A 16606-nucleotide genomic window follows, 5' to 3' on the forward strand; every position below is an offset into this window, starting at 1 on the left:
CAACATTTCAAGTAATTTTGCAAGTACTTGTTCATTTGTATATGTTAATGTCATAACCAATGTTATATTTGTCAACAGTCTTAGAACTACGTTTATTTTTAGAGCCTAAAGTGATTGTACCACATTTCTACTTTAACTGAGTATAATTGCATGAATAAAGTTAAATAATAATGAAGGGATGAAGCTTCAATAACACCCAAAGACACAATTTTCCACTTATACACAAGTATTTTTTCAAAGGCTGCTGTATATAAATAACTTTTAAAAATCTGCATAAAAATCAGCATATGACTTAAAAAATTAGCTCAACAATTAACTTACCCAAAAATTTTTAAAGTAGACTAAAGCTTAACTAAGAGCAATTTTCATTCTTTGGGAACTACAATAAGTACAAACCTGGTTTGTTTTACCACTGACTATGTTTCTGAGCCAAGATTTTTTAAAGCAATTTTCAACTCACTTTTCAGACCTAAAAAGAAAGACTAAAGCACACACACAGTATTTTAAAAAGTAAAAAACGAAAGTAATAAATAAACAAGAACTTGGCTGGGTGCGGTGCCTCATGCCTGTAATCCCAGCACTTTGGGAGGCCAAGGCGGGTGGATCATGAGGTCAAGAGATTGAGACCATCCTGGCCAACACGGTGAAACCCCGTCTCTACTAAAAATACAAAAATTAGCTGGGCGTGGTGGCATGCACCTGTAGTCCCAGCTACTTTGGAGGCTGAGGCAGGAGAATCGCTTGAATGTGGGAGGCAGAGGATGCAGTGAGCCGAGATCATACCACTGCACTCCAGCCTGGTGACAGAGCAAGACTCCGTCACATAAACACACACACACAGAGACAACAATGAACAAACAAACAAACAAGAACTTAAAGCCAAGGAAATTATTGTATATTTGGGCTAACACTTGTTTAAATGAGAGTCAGGGCTTGGTTTTGTTTTAAAGTTTTAGAAAACTTAGCCTTAAAAACTGCTAGAAAGAAAAAGCAAAATAAGTCAGCTCTTAGACTGCTGCCTGTCCCTCTGCATTGGACATGAAATTTAAAGCCTGCAGAGGGGCGTGGATCTGCGTATGCTCATCACGGCAGTCTTAGTTCAAGGCACATTTTGACAAGAAGCATTTTGACAAGAAGCTCCGATCCAAGCACTGATGTCAATAAAAATCACAATCTGCAACAAAAAGTTTCTTTGCTGCGAGCTTTTCCCAAAGCCTCTCTAACCACTGAAGCTATTTCAGGGCTGACACGCCACTACCCGGGCAAGGAAAACACTAAGGTTTACCCTCACTTCAGATCATCTTCATGATTTGGTGTTGTTCTTAACCTTCTCATCATCAATATTTCAGCCTAAATAGAAGTGCTTGAAAAAAATACTGTATTAACAGACACAGTCACGCCAAGACACCAAGCCTCCCAGCAGCAGCTTTTCCCTGACAGGCTGTGCAGCGTCAGACTCACCGCACAGAACAAGCGGGCACGGGCCTGGCCCTGCCCCATCGCTGACTCCACTCTTCTCGCCCTCCCCACCCCCACCAATCACAGTCCCAGCCCCATTTACACAGAAGCAAGTGGATTCTGCAGCTGAGCGCTGAGCGTGGGGAGGAGAAGCAACGGCAGCCCGGAGACCTGCCCCGGCACCAGAACCCTGGAAGTGCAGCGCGCAGGCCGCTCGCGGAGGCCGACATCCGTCCGGCTTTGCTGCAGTCTCCTCTTACCTTTGTACCTGCCGTACAGCCGCTCCAGCTTCTTCTTGTCCACAGCGTTCCGCATGGACTCCCTGTGGAGCGAGTCTGGGTTTTGGAAGAAGCTGTCCGTGGCCTCGTCTAGTCTCCACTCATTCTGCGTTAAGCAGTAGATAGCAGTTCTCTCGCCAGCCTGAGTGCACGCCATAAACTGGCGGACCTTGTCCTTCTGAGACGATTTAAGCTTATGCTTTGGGATGCAAAAGAAGTAGGAAAGCCAATGAAGCCGCTCCAGGTTTGTCCCAGCTTTAGCCTAACGCCTGCACTTTAACTGGGCAGAATTAGAGACAAAGCCTTGCTCTTCAACAGTTACAAAGACTGCACAGTCTTCTGAAAATGGAAACAACAGCATCTATACTGTAACAAACAGGCAGTCTAAGCTTCAAAAATTATGAGAATTAACATTTTATACAAAATACATTCTGATCTCTATCCAGTTCACTCTGCATGAAGTGTGACTATCATTTTTCTCTAAAACTCTCAGTAACTCTGTAATGCACATCTAGCCTCTGAGGACACAGGGCAAGGACCTCACGGCACCAGCGGGGGTCGCAGCTGCAGTCTTCTTTGGTTTCAATAAAGTTCAGGCTTTAATGAATGGGAAGAGGCTGTGCGGTTTGGAGATTTTTTTTCCCACTTTAAATCACAGAATCACATTGATGAAAATGTAAACAAATAACTAAGAATAGCGTTAAAAGTAATTTATGAAAATTTCACAAGCAGGCACAAAAAAACCTGTTATGATTAAATGGAAACAATAATACTAATAACAAGAATGCCTCTGTATACCAGACAGAAATAAAATGAAAAAATAGGACAGAGGCTCTGGGCAGGCAATAAATAACAAAACTGCCAAGTAGCTGTACTATATATAGTATATAATGAAACAAAGTAACATCTTGACACTTCCAGATATAGGAGGGCTGAGTTTCCACTTATCTAAAGTAACTTGATGATGTAATCCCAGCACTTTGGGAGGCTGAGGCGGATCACTTGAGGTCAGGAGTTCAAGACCATCCTGGCCAACATGGAGAAACCCCATCTCTACTAAAAATACAAAAATTAGCTGGGTGTGGTGGCATGCGCCTATAGTCCCAGCTACTTGGGAGGCTGAGGCAGGAGAATCATTTGAACCTGGGAGGTGGAGATTGCAGCGAGCTGAGATCGTGCCACTGCACTCCAGCCTGGGCGACAGGGCAAGACTCTATCTCAATAAATAAATAAATAAATAAATAAAGTAACCTGATAAAAGCAACACTGGAAAAGAAAGTGATACACTAACTTCTCTAAATCCAAACAGACCCTAGAATCCACTGGGTGCTAACGTTTTACAAAAATGCTTTACACAATAATGTAAGCAGGAAATTTTTTACTCAAAACGATTTATACTCAATCTTGTTCAAATAAAGATGAGACAACTTATAAAAACACATGGAATGATTTATAACATAACTTAACAAAAGTATATAGAAGGATAACAAGGTGTGGATAAGGAAGGGGTGCCATTAGCACAAGGACGTGCCTGTCACATGTAAGAGCTGGAAATCAGGCTCCAAGCTTCCCCAGTGCCACAGCAAAGAAAACACGATTAGTTAGGAAAATCCGTTTTCATAAGATCTAAAACCTTACCAGCAGCTCAGAAGTGGTACAGATACAGACCCTTCTGGCCTAAAACCTGAGGAAACGTCTTCTGCGGCTCCTCACAAAGTTCAATGTCCCCTCACACATACCAATTCCTCACCAAAATGCCAACCACGTACAGCAGAGCCAGCTTCCAGAAGTTTTTTTTTTTTTTGAGACAGGCAATCAAAAAGCATGCTGATGCCAAAATACCAGAGGACGATTCTGCAGAGGCATTAAGATAACGCTGTCCAGATACATACTCTCCCGTGTGCATCTGGGATCCTGGGTCCTGAGGCCTTTCAGGAGTCCCACAGAACTACCTTCCCGAGCGTCCTAAGCCGCCACCAGCCTTGCTCACTCTCATTCTCACAGAGTGCACAGCAGAGGCCTCCGTGGGCTGCAAGGCCTGTGATATCACAGGAATGAATGCGAGATTCGAGAGCCTATCTTTTATCAAGCCAGACATTAAGATATTTGCAAAAATGTAATGGGTTTTTATTGCTAATTAACTATAGAAATATTTTAATACTATTTTAATTTCTAATACGGTCAATATTGATGACTATTACCCACACAAACAAGAACTCTCATTTAAGAATGACTGGGGTTCCAATCATTCTTAAAAACATATAGGAAATGTGCTACATATATACCATGGCATACTACATAGCCATAAAAAGGACCGAGATTGTGTCCTTTGCAGCAACATGGATGGAGCTGGAGGCCATTTTCCTAAGTGAACTGGCGCAGGAACAGAAAACCAAATACCACATGTTTTCACTTGTAAGTGGGAGCTGAACACTGAGCAGGCGTGGACACAAAAAAGGAACAACAGACACCAGGGCCTGCTTGAGGGTGGCAGGAGGGAGAGGATCCCAAAACTACCCACCGGCTACTGTGCTTAGTACCTGGTTGACGACATAATCTGTACACCAACTCCCATGACACACAGTTGACCTTTATAACAAACCTGCACATGTACCCCTGAACCTAAAAGTTAGAAAACAAAAAACAAACCCAAAAACCACATCGAACTCCTGAGACTAAACACTTAAGAGAATGGCTAATTCAGGTGATGCTAGGCAATTAACATTTCGGCTACTCAAACAATGAGTGTTGAGCATTTGGGAGTCTTGGATCCCTTTTGGAATCTGAGGAGTCACAGGTCCGCCCTCCAGGAAAACATATATGGACCTCACACGTGCAGGCAGCTTTGCATAAAATTTCAGGGGTTTCACAGATGGCTTAAGCCCATCTGCAAAGTCCTCACAAGGGGAAGGTAGAACTCAGATTAAGAACGGATGAAGAAGATCAGAAGCCTTCACTCAGCCAACTTTGTCTCTTAATGTTCCAGACAGCAGCCATCTCTGCCATCTCAGGCCTGTGGGTCTGTTGCAAAAGCAGACAGCCGTAGGCTGTGTTCCAATAAAACTCAATTTACAAAAACAGACAGCTAGCCTGTGGGCTGTAGTTTGCCGACCCCGATCTAGATTCTAGAGGAATAAATGGAATACATATTCACTACATTATTTCCTGAAACTGAGCTTTTGAAAAGAACTAAACAAAAAATTCAAGGTTGTATTCTCTGGTAAGATCAAATTTAGCTAAATTAAGGCAGATCCCATAGTCTCTGACAGTAAGCTGACAAAAGATACAGCTAGAGTCTTTTTATGAAGTTGACAGCCTTCCCAAGGGAGGGTGAGCAAAGCCAAGAATTACCTCAAAAACCTTAGGATAAAGTCAGAAGTGCAGCCCCCAAAATGGTCCACCACCAGGAACAGCCATGACGCCCTTATTATGGAAGTGGTCATCACTGCTAGATTTAAAAATTCTGCCATGGTTATACAACAACATTTACTATATCCATATAACGGAACATAATTCGGCCATAAAAAGGAATGAAGTATTGATACATGCCACATGGATGAACTTTTGACACTGAGTAAAAGAAACCAGGCACAAGAAGCCACACAGTGTATGATTCCATCCACACAGCGCACGACTCCAGCTGCACAGTGTACGACTCCAGCCACAGTGCACGAGTCCAGCCGCACGGTGCACGACTCCAGCCGCATAGCGTACGACTCCAGCCGCACAGTGCATGAGTCCAGCCGCACAGTGTGCGATTCCAGCCACACAGTGTACGATTTCACTTATATGAAATATCCAGAATGGGCACATCTATATAGAGAGAAAGGTGAGTGGTAGCCAGGGGCTGGGGCAAGGGAGGAGTTGGGAGTGACTGCTAATGGGTACAGTTATCGTTCGGGGTGACAAAAATGTTTTAGGACTAGATAGAGGTAGTGGTTCCACAAATTCGTGAACGTACTAAACACCACTGAATTGTACACTTTAAAATAGTTAATTTTATGTTATATGAATTTCACCTAAAAAAATTCAACATTGTACCCTCAGACCCTCCAAGACCAATCAGCAGACTAATATACTCTTCGGCGACTGAATTATTTAACCAGCATTATACAACTGATGACTCCACACCAGGAATGTGCAAATCTGGAAGATATGATGGTGTCTGATCTTGAGCTCCTGCCGATAACCCCTTGAAGCCTCCCCTAATGTGTGACAACACCATTACACCAGCAGCCTAATTTCTTGGAACTCTAGAAGAACAGATGCAGGAGCACATGGATCCAGGCCATTCAAAGTGGCTTTGAATCACTACTGTTAGCTACAGAGTGGACAGAAGTCGGTATCCAGAAACACGAAGAGCCCCCTGCAATCTACTCAAATTGTCTGACGTCACAAGATACTCCAGTAAACCCTGAACCACACGGTGGTGCCAAGGCACTGGTTCTGAAGGAGCAAGAGAAGCTTTGGGGTCTAGGCTTAGTCCATTAACAGGCCGCTGGTCAGTCAACAAAGCTGCAATCATTTGATGTCACCCCTTACAGGTTTCTCCATAAAATAACAGTGATTAAAGCAATGATCGATAGCTAAGTCTAAAGACTAGGTGCTTCATGTCCAAAAGTGACTGACAGACCCAAGTTACCTCTTGTGAAAAAGGGAACTGGCATAAAGCTTCTTAGGAAACAAAAAGGCTCGTCAACTAAAAAACTACAGGGGAGAGAAGGAAGCCGAGTCCCTCTAGACAGGACTAAACCCAGATCAAATTAACAAAGGCCCAGACATTGGCAGGAAGCTTTGAGTGCACCCAGAGAGGACTGAACCCAGGTCAAATTAACAAAGGCCCAGACGTTGGCAAGAAGCTTCGAGTGCACCCAGACAGGACTGAACCCAGGTCAATCTAATCAAGGTGGATACACTGGAACTAGGGCCGCCCTTCAAGCTCACAACCTTCACTAAGGCTTACCACATCATGCAAATTAAATTATTAAGGCCAGCTTTTAAAGTGTGTACATGGGGTGGGGGGAAGGCATTTTCTAGGTTTCATTATTTCTGTTAAAATGTACACAATTCTTGAAATAAAAATCTGGACAATCCAGTGGAAACAGCAAATAAAATCTCTAAACTATAAAAAAGTCTCAAACACTTTAATTGTGACCTTGTGAAATACGACTCATATAATCTGGCACCAAGGATACCCATATGTAAAATGGAAAGAAATTACTCTTAAAATGTCCTTAGGGTCAACTTACCCGGGGCTGGCGGGCCAATCATGTTGATCGAATAAACTACGTAAGTTTATGGATCACTTTCACTCTGTTTCGGTATACAGCACGCTAGAGGGAGGGGGAGTTAAATTCATCCCTGCTCTTGGATCTCCAACCTCGGCAGCAGTGGAACGCTCCTCTCCAGCATCCTGAACATGTTCAAGTTTTCCCCAAACTAAGTTCCTGTCCACTCTGCCCCTGTCCTCCTAAAAGCTGGAGCAAGCTATCTCTACCTGTCCAGGTGTGCATCCTAACTCAGGCTACCTCGCTCCAGCCCGGCCTCCGCAGTGACCCCTAAAGGTCACAAAAGCTCGGCTGCTGCGGTCAGTGGGATCTTTTCAGCTGCTCTTTTGTTCAGCACTGCTGATGGCTCCCTCCTCCTTTAAACTCCATCCTCTTGGTTTCGACACATTCTAGTGTCCTGGTTTCTCCTACCAGCCCCCTCTCAGTCTCCTTTGTGGCTCTTCTCCCATCCTGAAGCTTGTCCTCACCCTCCACTCCCCTCTACACGTTACCGTGTCCCTTCTCCGGTGGCTCTCTGTGCCTTAGCCAGGACAATCTTTCAGCTCCTATACGTCATCATCGCCTACCACTAACGGTCTGTGCATTCTGTTTCTTCTGCCTGGACCCGCACACGGCTGGCTGCCCCGGAACCTCACTTTTTCTCTGGCTAATTTCCAGAGAAATTCTCCACAGTTCAACTCACACCCTCAGCATCTGACACCACTCCCACACCCGCATCCTACAGGTTCCTGGAACCCGTGCCTTAGCCTTTGTCCCAACTGTGGTCAAACAATTGTGCATCTGGTGCCTGTCTCCCCTGCTGGGGCATCAACTCCCTCAACGCCAAGATCATGCCTGGCCCAGCACCAGTCACACCCAGCAGCACCTTGCTGGCCTCTGAACCGATGTGGACTGAATAAATCCCATCCATCACCATTTCCACCACATTTCAAAGTAACTGATGTGCACCTCCAGCAGCCTCCCTCCTGCGCTGCGGAACTCTACCAGCTCCACAGATGCACACCTACAGCCACGCTACAGCTCCCGGCTAGAGCCCGCGCTAGGGCCCCGCTGTGCCTCTCCCTCCCCTCCCGGCAGCAGGGCCTCCCCCGCGAATCTGAGCTTCTCGCGGATTCCTTCCTTGCGCTGTTTTGGTCAACAGCCTCAGCATCTGCACAGACGCCCGCAGGAGCAGCCGAGCCCTCGCCCGCCTCGACTGCCCGTTTCGAAGCCGCCCTGGGAAGCCCCCGGCCTGGGTTCCCGCTCGGCCCCGGCCCCTGCCCCAAGGCCCCTACAGTTCCTCCCGGTCCCCGCCCTCCGCTCACTCCCGGTCGTCCCTCGCGGCTCCGGGTCAAACCCGCGCTCCCCGCGGTCCCGCGCCTCCGACGCCACCGCTCCGGCTCGCGGGCCCGCGGCGCGCTCCTCCCTCGGATCCACGCGGAACGCCCCGCGCAGCTCGCTGGGCTCGGCCTCCCACATCCAGCGCGCCGCCTGCGCCGACCTTGGGGCCCGACCCCGACCCCGACCCCGACGGGCAGAGGCGACGCCGGGCCACCTACCATCTCCCCCGCGCCGCCCGCTTCTGGCCGGCCCCGGCCTTCTGCGCAGGCGCGGCGGCGGCTCCGCCCTCGTCCTCGGACGGCCGCGGCCCTCGGCTCCGGGGCAGTGCGGGGAGCCGGCCGCGGGGACTCCCACTCCCGGCATGCTCAGCGCCGCCCGGGGGCCCACGGGAGCTCGCGCCCCACAGCCCCTGCGCGTCCAGCCCTCTGCGAGGGCCTTGGCTCGCCCCTGCGGGGTCCAACGCCAGCCTGCTGCTGCCAGGCCCCACGCCGGCCAGGAAGTGCTCTTGGAAGGAGGTGGGCGGCGGGTCGGTGCACGGAACTCCACCTCCCGACGTACCCTTCGCCGCCCGCGGCCGACGGGACCCGCCCACGCCCCGCCTCTTAAAGGGGGCAGTGACGGCGGCTGGGCGGGAGTCCGGGTCGGCTTCGCTGAGCGGGGGCGGTGCTGGGCAGGGCGGCGGCCGCTCCCTCCCGGACTCCCGGCCTCCCGGCCTCCCTGGTCCCGCCTGGGAAGGGATGCAGGGAAGCCCTCGGGCGCTGCGCTCCGAGGCGGGAGACGGCGTCCCCCTCCGCCCCTCGGGTCCTGGCGCCTCAGAGCCCGGTCCAGGCCGCGGAACGGTGATGCTCGGGCCGGACGGGCGGGCGCGGATCCCTGCGTCCCGGTGAGCGCCAGGCCCGTCCATCCGGGGCTCTTTCCCGGGGTCCCCTTCCTTCCTTCCCTGGGGCTCCCCTCCCCTCCCCTCTCTCCCTCCCCAGGGCTCCCCTTCCCTTCTTCCCTTCCCAGGGGTCCCCTTCCTTCCTTCCCTCCCTCCCTGGGGCTCCCCTCCCCTCTCTCCCTCCCCGGGGCTCACCTTCCCTTCTTCCCTTCCCAAGGGTCCCCTTCCTTCCTTCCCTCCCTCCCTGGGGCTCCCCTCCTCTCTCTCCCTCCCTGGGGCTCACCTCCCCTCTCTCTCTCCCCGGGGCTCCCCTTTTCTTGCAGGTATTGTCTCTCGGGGTCGGGTGGTCTGTGTGGCCTAGGGTCCCGCTCCTCCAGGCCTTGCCTAGGCGCTCTTCGCTGAGGCCCACGTTCTAACCTGGAATGGAACCCGCGTTCCCACCCTGGCCGCCCGGGTGGACTCGGGGCCTCCAGGGCCGGCCGCAGAGATGCAGCCCTGTCCCTGGCGCCCCTCCTGTGACTCCTAACGGCTCCTCACGGTGTCCATGACCCAGGGTGTGGACGCCTGCGCGGGGGAAGCAAGACCGCTGCGTATCGGGTCCCTATTCACTGCCTGTTTTTCTGATTATTCTGTCTTCCAAATTTATCTTATTTACCGGCTTTTTCAAAAGGAGTGTCTTAATGATTGGATTACTTGTGAAATATTTGTGGCTTTTTTCTCCTACAGGCTTGACTTAAATATTCTAAAGCTTTTTTGTGGTTGTTGAGACAGAGTTTTGCTGTCGCCCAGGCTGGAGTGCAGTGGCTGGTCAAGGCTCAAGCGATTCTCCCGCCTCAGCCTCCCCAGGAACTGGGGCCACAGGGGGCATCACGCCCGGCTAATTATTTCATTTTTAATAGAGACAGGGTCTTGCTGTGTTGCCCAGGATGATCTCCAACTCCTGACCTCAAGCAGTTCGCCCACCTCAGCCTCTCAGAGCGCTGGGAATACAGATAATTGTGTCGTAATACAGCAGTGGCGTTAACCACCGCACCTGGTCTTAGGTAGAATTTGAAAACCTTTTTATTTTGAGATGGTTGTAGATCACATGAAGTTGTAAGGAGTAATACAGAGAAATCCTACAGAGTGCCTTTGCCCTGTTTTCTCCAATGGTAGCACCTTGCAAAACCATAGTATATGTGGGAAATTTTCTTTGATCAAATCCCCTGACCTGTTGAGATTGCACCAACTATACATGCACTAGTGAGTGTGAATCTACACCTGTGTGTCTTCTCAATAAAATTGAGATTTTTTTTCACTCAGCCTTGAGATACATCCGCATTGTTATGTGTATCAATTGCTCAAGATGCAGAAATTCTAAGAATTCATTATTTAAAAAGTAATCCCAGCACTTTGGGAGGCTGAGGTGGGTGGATCACCTGAGGTCAGGAGTTTGAGACCAGCCTGGCCAACATGGCAAAACACCGTCTCTACTAAAAATACAAAAATTAGCTGGGTGTGGTGGCGAGCGCCTGTAATTCCAGCTACTTGGGAGGCTGAGGCAGGAGAATTGCTTGAACCCGGGAGGCAAAGGTTGCAGTGAGCTGAGATCACAACACTGCACTCCAGCCTGGGTGACAAGAGCAAAACTCCGTCTCAAACAGCAACAACAACAACAAAAAACACATTACAGGAATCCAAAGTGTCTTTTTAATAACTAGAACAGCTAAAGATGTTTACTAATTTGCTCAAAAAACATGCTACAATTTAGTAGTCCGTAGGATTTTGGAGGCAAGTTTGAAGATAAAATGAAATGAGTTTGAATAAAGGTGATTTGTATTTTAAGGGTCCATAAATAATTTCAGTTTCATGTTATGAGTATGTTTCAGTGGGAAATTTTAGTATAACTACAACTAAAATCCTCAGAGGTTTCTCATAAAAATTATAGCTCCCTTAGAGGGACAACTAATTTTAGGAACCTGATTGAAGAAGGAACCAGAAATGAACATAGAGGTGTCATTCACACATGAGCTGTGTTGAAACTTACTTTTCTGAAGCATAAAATCCATCAAAGAATCACTTTTTGGGATCTTTTGGGGAAACTGGGAAGTGTAAGCAAAGCATCTCAGATTTCTGTCTTGGTTCTGGAAAATACTAAAAGTTCACTTGTGAAGTAGCCGTTGATTTATTTAGCTCCATTGGACCAACCGAGAGAAGCTTAGCAGTTGAGTGAGTCATTAAAATAACAGCTCAGCTATATGGCTAGGCATGACTAAATGATTGCCTCATTGTTTGTTTTTAAGGTGGTAAATGTGTACTTAAAGTTGTACACGTGTACTTAAAGTTGTATTGAAACTAACATAAAATTGAGTGATTGGAACAGCACATTATCATTTATCCTATCTTGTTAGGAAGTTACCTGTTCTAGGTAAGTGAATTCTCCGTGGAGTGTGCTTCTCCTTTTGGGAGTCAGTCTCCAAGAATGTTTTGAATTGAACACTTTCTAACCAGAATATAGTCTTTTCTTGGTGACTTTTGCTTGTAATTCTGATCAGTACTGTTGTCTAACACAGTACTGTCTTCAGGACCTGCTGGGGTGCAGACAGTCGCTGAGCCCTCACCGAGTCATCTGGCCTCCAGGCTTTTTTAGTTCTCCTGTTTGTTTTGCATAAGGTTTGTCTCTTTCTGTGGCTGCCATTTCATGGTTTGGGCAGAATGCTGCCTCCAGAAATGCTGCCCTTACTTTTGCTGCATCTAACCTACTTTGCCTGGGAAACTCGATTAAACCAATTAGAATTTGGGTTAGCAGTGAAATGAAAGTATAGGTATATAGATACATCTTTTAGTAACCAGGTTTCCAGGTCGGGGAATCTTTGTAATATGTGATGGTTGAGTAGGAATTCCTGAGTAACAGTCCATTGGATGCTGCTATGAAGAATGGTTAGGTTAATATTTTGTTGTTGTTTCCTTTAAACCATAAATCTGCGTAAGTGGTAGGTGTTGGTTTTGTTGCCTTTTTTGGGAAAGCTACTTGTGACTGGTGATCTCCTAGTGGCCAAATTCCACTGACTCTACGTTTATTACTCCTTCCTTCCACGGTCTCGGTTTCCCACCTCTCAGCTCGTTCTGCCTTAGTGACCTTTGCTGGCCGCTGTCTCAACCTGCTTTCTAAACAGTTCTCCTGTCTGGGTGCCTTGCCCTACCCCTGCTCATCACCACCTGGACACCACGGCTACAGCCGCACTGAAACCGTCCTCATTCCCCCAGCAGTAATGTTCAGAAAGCAGGTTCCTGTCTGTGCTGTGCCTTGCCAGGATAAATTAATATATATTGTTTTAGGTATTCCTAAAGAAAGGAAGAGAAGGAGACTGAATTGGGATGATAACAAAAAGTTCTAGAGATCTAGGTATTGTGGCATATATATATATATTTTTAGTTCTTGACATCTTGGTAGCACTTGACTGTAGACTGACTTTGGAAATGTGGCAAAATTTCAAATGATTTTAAGAAGCCTGCAGAGCTAACAGTAGCTCAGAAGATTTCGTTTCTGGAGTGACGTTGAGCATGGTGTCCCCAAGCAACCCACTGACCTGTGAGGGGAAGTTGATGGTATTTTCTGGGCTTCAATAACATGGACTTTCTGTTTTTTTTTTTTTTGAGACAGAGTTTTGCTGTTGTTGCCCAAGCTGGAGTACAATGGCGTGATCTGGGCTCCCTGCAACGTCCGCCTCCCAGGTTTTAGCGATTAGTAGCTGGGATTACAGGCGTGCGCCACCAGGCCCATATTTTTAGTAGAAACAGGGTTTCACCATGTTAACCAGGCTGGTCTTGAACTCCTGACCTCAGGTGATCTGCCTGCCTTGGTCTCCCAAAGTGCTTGGGATTACAGGCATAAGCCACCGTGCCCAACCAACATGGACTGTCTTAAATAGACTTGGTTAATGTCTTTTGCACATGGTAGAGTTGGTAGAGATATGAGGCTGCGTCGCCCCCCAAAAAAATGACCTTTAATCCTTTCTATAAAGATGTAGCTGACCTTTAATCATCTCAGCCCTTCACAAAGCACCATACAAGGTACATCAACATTCAGTATTTGATTTTAATCTCAGTGAAATAAATAGTTTAGATGTTGATATTTATCTAGGAAAAATGAGAATTTCTTCAGAAAGGTGTCAGTTTTCCAGATCTGATTATTTAATACTCTGATCAATAGTAATGAATCATTGTTTAACTATGTGTGACAATAACTCTTTTTCAGCTGAAAATGTGTGTCTGACATGCAAGCTCAGTGGGGCAGAGACCCGTGGATTGCTGTGCCCTGCCCTCCGGACCCGGATCATGAAGGTGTTGGGAAGAAGCTTCTTCTGGGTGCTGTTTCCCGTCCTTCCCTGGGCGGTGCAGGCTGTGGAGCACGAGGAGGTGGCGCAGCATGTGATCAAACTGCACCGCGGGCGAGGGGTGGCCGCCATGCAGAGCCGGCAGTGGGTCCGGGACAGCTGCAGGAAGCTCTCAGGGCTTCTCCGCCAGAAGAATGCGGTTCTGAACAAACTGAAAACTGCAATTGGAGCAGTGGAGAAAGACATGGGCCTGTCGGATGAAGAGAAACTGTTTCAGGTGCACACGTTTGAAATTTTCCAGAAAGAGCTGAATGAAAGTGAAAATTCCGTTTTCCAAGCTGTCTACGGACTGCAGAGAGCCCTGCAGGGGGATTACAAAGATGTCGTGAACATGAAGGAGAGCAGCCGGCAGCGCCTGGAGGCCCTGAGAGAGGCTGCAATAAAGGTCAGTCCTAGAGAGGGAGAGAGAGAGAGAGGGAGAGGGAGACAGAGGTGAAGAGAGAGGCAGAGTGCGTGCCCACATCCTCATCCTAGAGAGAGCCCACACGGAGCTGGGGAGCAGACAGGAAGGGGAAGCATGAATGCTGCTGATGTCGCTCAGGTGTTGTCTTTCACAGGAAATCGCATCTAGAAAAATCTCTCATGTGAGGGAGAATCTTTTCCTTTTGCATAATAGTGTAGCTCTTACTTCTAGAAGGAGCCAGTCTCATACTTTTCTCTATAGAGAAATCCCCTGGTAATTCAAAAAGTTATTCAAGTTGTACTAGTAAACTGATGCAAAGATAAATATAACTTAAATCAACATTTGCTGAGTTTCTGACAGGAGTTCCTTTTAGTGTGAAGTTTGACTTTTCTTCAGTGTCATATATCGAAAATGAAAATACTAAAATTAGTTTTAAACTAATATATACATTTGAATTAAGGACTTTGACCAAGTATGCTTTTAAAATGATGAGAAGTTTCTGAAATTACTGTATCAGATGTTGTATTAGCTGTTTACATTTTTTAAAGCCATCATTTCTTGAGTACCTCTACTATACCAAGCATCATGCCAAGCCCTTTAAATATATAAAGTATCACGTCATCTTCACAGAAAAACCTGTGATGTTATTACACAGCATAAACGTTAGAGAAAATACAGACATTAAACTTTCTTTACCAAAATATATTTTGGGGGAGAGAAATAAGATTATCAGGCAAATGTATACATCAAGGTTTTCAATAACACTGATTCATTTGTCTTGCCTGTGTGATACGTGCATGAGCTACTGTGACCCTGTGTACAGTGGAGACGTGAAGATACATTGGTAAGGTCCAGATTCGTGGTGGTTTTATTATAGAGAAAAAATACGAGTTTGAGTAACATTGGCTCCTGGTATGCACACTTCATAACATATCAGCAGTATTTTAACATACGCTTGTTATTATCTCCTATGCTGAGATTCTCCAGGTGCCGGTGACCTGCAGCTATACTAGCCCCCCAGTTGCGTGCTTGACCTGCAGCTGTGTGTCAGACCTGCAGCTGTGTGATAGACCTGCAGCTGTGTGTCAAGTCTGCAGTTGTGTGTCAGTCAAACCTGCAGCTCTGTGATAGGCCCCAGCTGTGTGCTAACACCTGTAGTTGTGTGTCAGGTCTGCTTTGGTGTGCTAGACTTGCAGCTGTGCATGAGACCTGCAGCTATGTGAGACCAGCTGTGTGCAAGACCTGCAGCTGTGTGTGAGATCTGCAGCTGTGTGAGACCTGCAGCTGTGTGTGAGACCAGCTGTGTGTGAGACCTGCAGCTGTGTGAGACCTGCAGCTCTGTGTGAGACCAGCTGTGTGTGAGACCTGCAGCTGTATGAGACCTGCAGCTGTGTGAGACCTACAGCTGTGTGAGACCTGCAGCTGTGTGAGACCTGCAGCTGTGTGTGAGACCTACAGCTGTGCGAGACTTGTAGCTGTGTGAGACCTGCAGCTGTGTGAGACCTGCAGCTGTGTGAGACCTACAGCTGTGTGAGACCTGCAGCTGTGTGAGACTTGCAGCTGTGTGAGAGACCTGCAGCTGTGTGAGACCTGCAGCTCTTTGTCAGTGGCATCAGATGATGTCTCATGACTACTTAGTAATTGAGGCGATGATGTTCTTCTAGGCTCTGGTCCTCTCTGCTCTGGCCTTGTCCCACCCCTTTAGCTAAGAATAAATGTTTAAAAGTAAGATTATTGATTAAATATAATTGTGTAAAATACATTACTAAATTATATTGCCAGCATCACCCATCAGTTCTTCAAATGATTAATGCTGTTGGTTTCTACATGTGTTTTGGAACAGCTTTCCCTTGTAACTTGAATTTGACTGTGCATTGAATTTAGATAGTAGCTCCACATTCAGGTCTCACGTCTGGTTTTAAAGTACCGCTGCACTCACACACATGATAGACCTGGAGCACAGTCACTGTTGAGTAAATGAGTTTTGTGTGAATGGATGACCTACAGATATTACATTTACTTTTGTGTAACAAATGTTTCTTACGTGTGTTGATGTACGTACACAAAAACCTTTCCCTAAACATTTGGCTAAGCTCAGTTATGTTTGAATAACTAGGACACGTGACTTCCCTAGCTGACCAGAATTAAGTTATTGACATATGAACAGGGACATTTGACAAAGCAGGAGGATTGATTAAGAAAGTCATGTCCTAGCTTATTTCTTAATATATCTCACTCTTCTTTTCTTACAAATGAATAGGAAGAAACAGAATATATGGAACTTCTGGCAGCAGAAAAACATCAAGTTGAAGCCCTTAAAAATATGCAACATCAAAACCAAAGTTTATCCATGCTTGACGAGATTCTTGAAGATGTAAGAAAGGCAGCAGATCGTCTGGAGGAAGAGATAGAGGAACATGCTTTTGATGACAATAAATCAGTAAGCGTTCCAGAACAGCTGCTTCTTCACCTCCTGAGCCACTCACTAATCAGAAGACATGTTGTTGAAATTGTTCACGTGTATGTTTTTAGTGTAGATTGAAAATGAAGACAAACTAAAATGCTTCTCTGTCGTAGAGAAAATAATTTGGTCTTGTAGAAGTAAG

The 16606-nt window shown here is 46.9% G+C and overlaps 2 protein-coding genes across 28 annotated transcripts in view; one reads left to right on the forward strand and one right to left on the reverse strand.

The window, feature by feature from the left end:
* DCUN1D2 (defective in cullin neddylation 1 domain containing 2) overlaps positions 1-8707 on the reverse strand; it is a 35626-nt gene extending 26919 nt beyond the window's left edge. Inside the window, exons 1-2 of one of the 5 annotated variants that reach the window (XM_016925617.3) lie at positions 8563-8691; positions 1719-1935 (exon numbers count right to left, since the gene is read on the reverse strand). In XM_016925617.3, coding sequence (XP_016781106.1) covers positions 1719-1935; positions 8563-8565 — 220 coding nt within the window. In that variant the 5' untranslated portion in view covers positions 8566-8691. Of the gene's footprint in view, positions 1-1718; positions 2103-6985; positions 8291-8562 lie in introns of those variants that run through there. The other 4 variants (XM_016925618.3, XM_063792387.1, XM_016925619.4 and 1 more) reach the window with 4 other exon arrangements.
* TMCO3 (transmembrane and coiled-coil domains 3) overlaps positions 8706-16606 on the forward strand; it is a 60149-nt gene continuing 52248 nt past the window's right edge. For 15 of the 23 annotated variants that reach the window (XR_010150590.1, XM_063792377.1, XM_024348403.2 and 12 more), the window contains exons 1-3: positions 8706-8859; positions 13459-13982; positions 16261-16440. Coding sequence is in view for 22 of the 23 variants with exons in the window: in XM_063792377.1 (XP_063648447.1) it covers positions 8706-8859; positions 13459-13982; positions 16261-16440 (858 nt within the window). In the remaining variant the exon portion in view is untranslated. Of the gene's footprint in view, positions 9228-13458; positions 13983-16260; positions 16441-16606 lie in introns of all 23 variants that reach the window. The other 8 variants (XM_063792376.1, XM_063792380.1, XM_063792383.1 and 5 more) reach the window with 1 other exon arrangement.

Source organism: Pan troglodytes, chromosome 14 (genome assembly GCF_028858775.2).
Source record: "Pan troglodytes isolate AG18354 chromosome 14, NHGRI_mPanTro3-v2.0_pri, whole genome shotgun sequence".
Lineage (NCBI taxonomy): Eukaryota > Metazoa > Chordata > Mammalia > Primates > Hominidae > Pan > Pan troglodytes.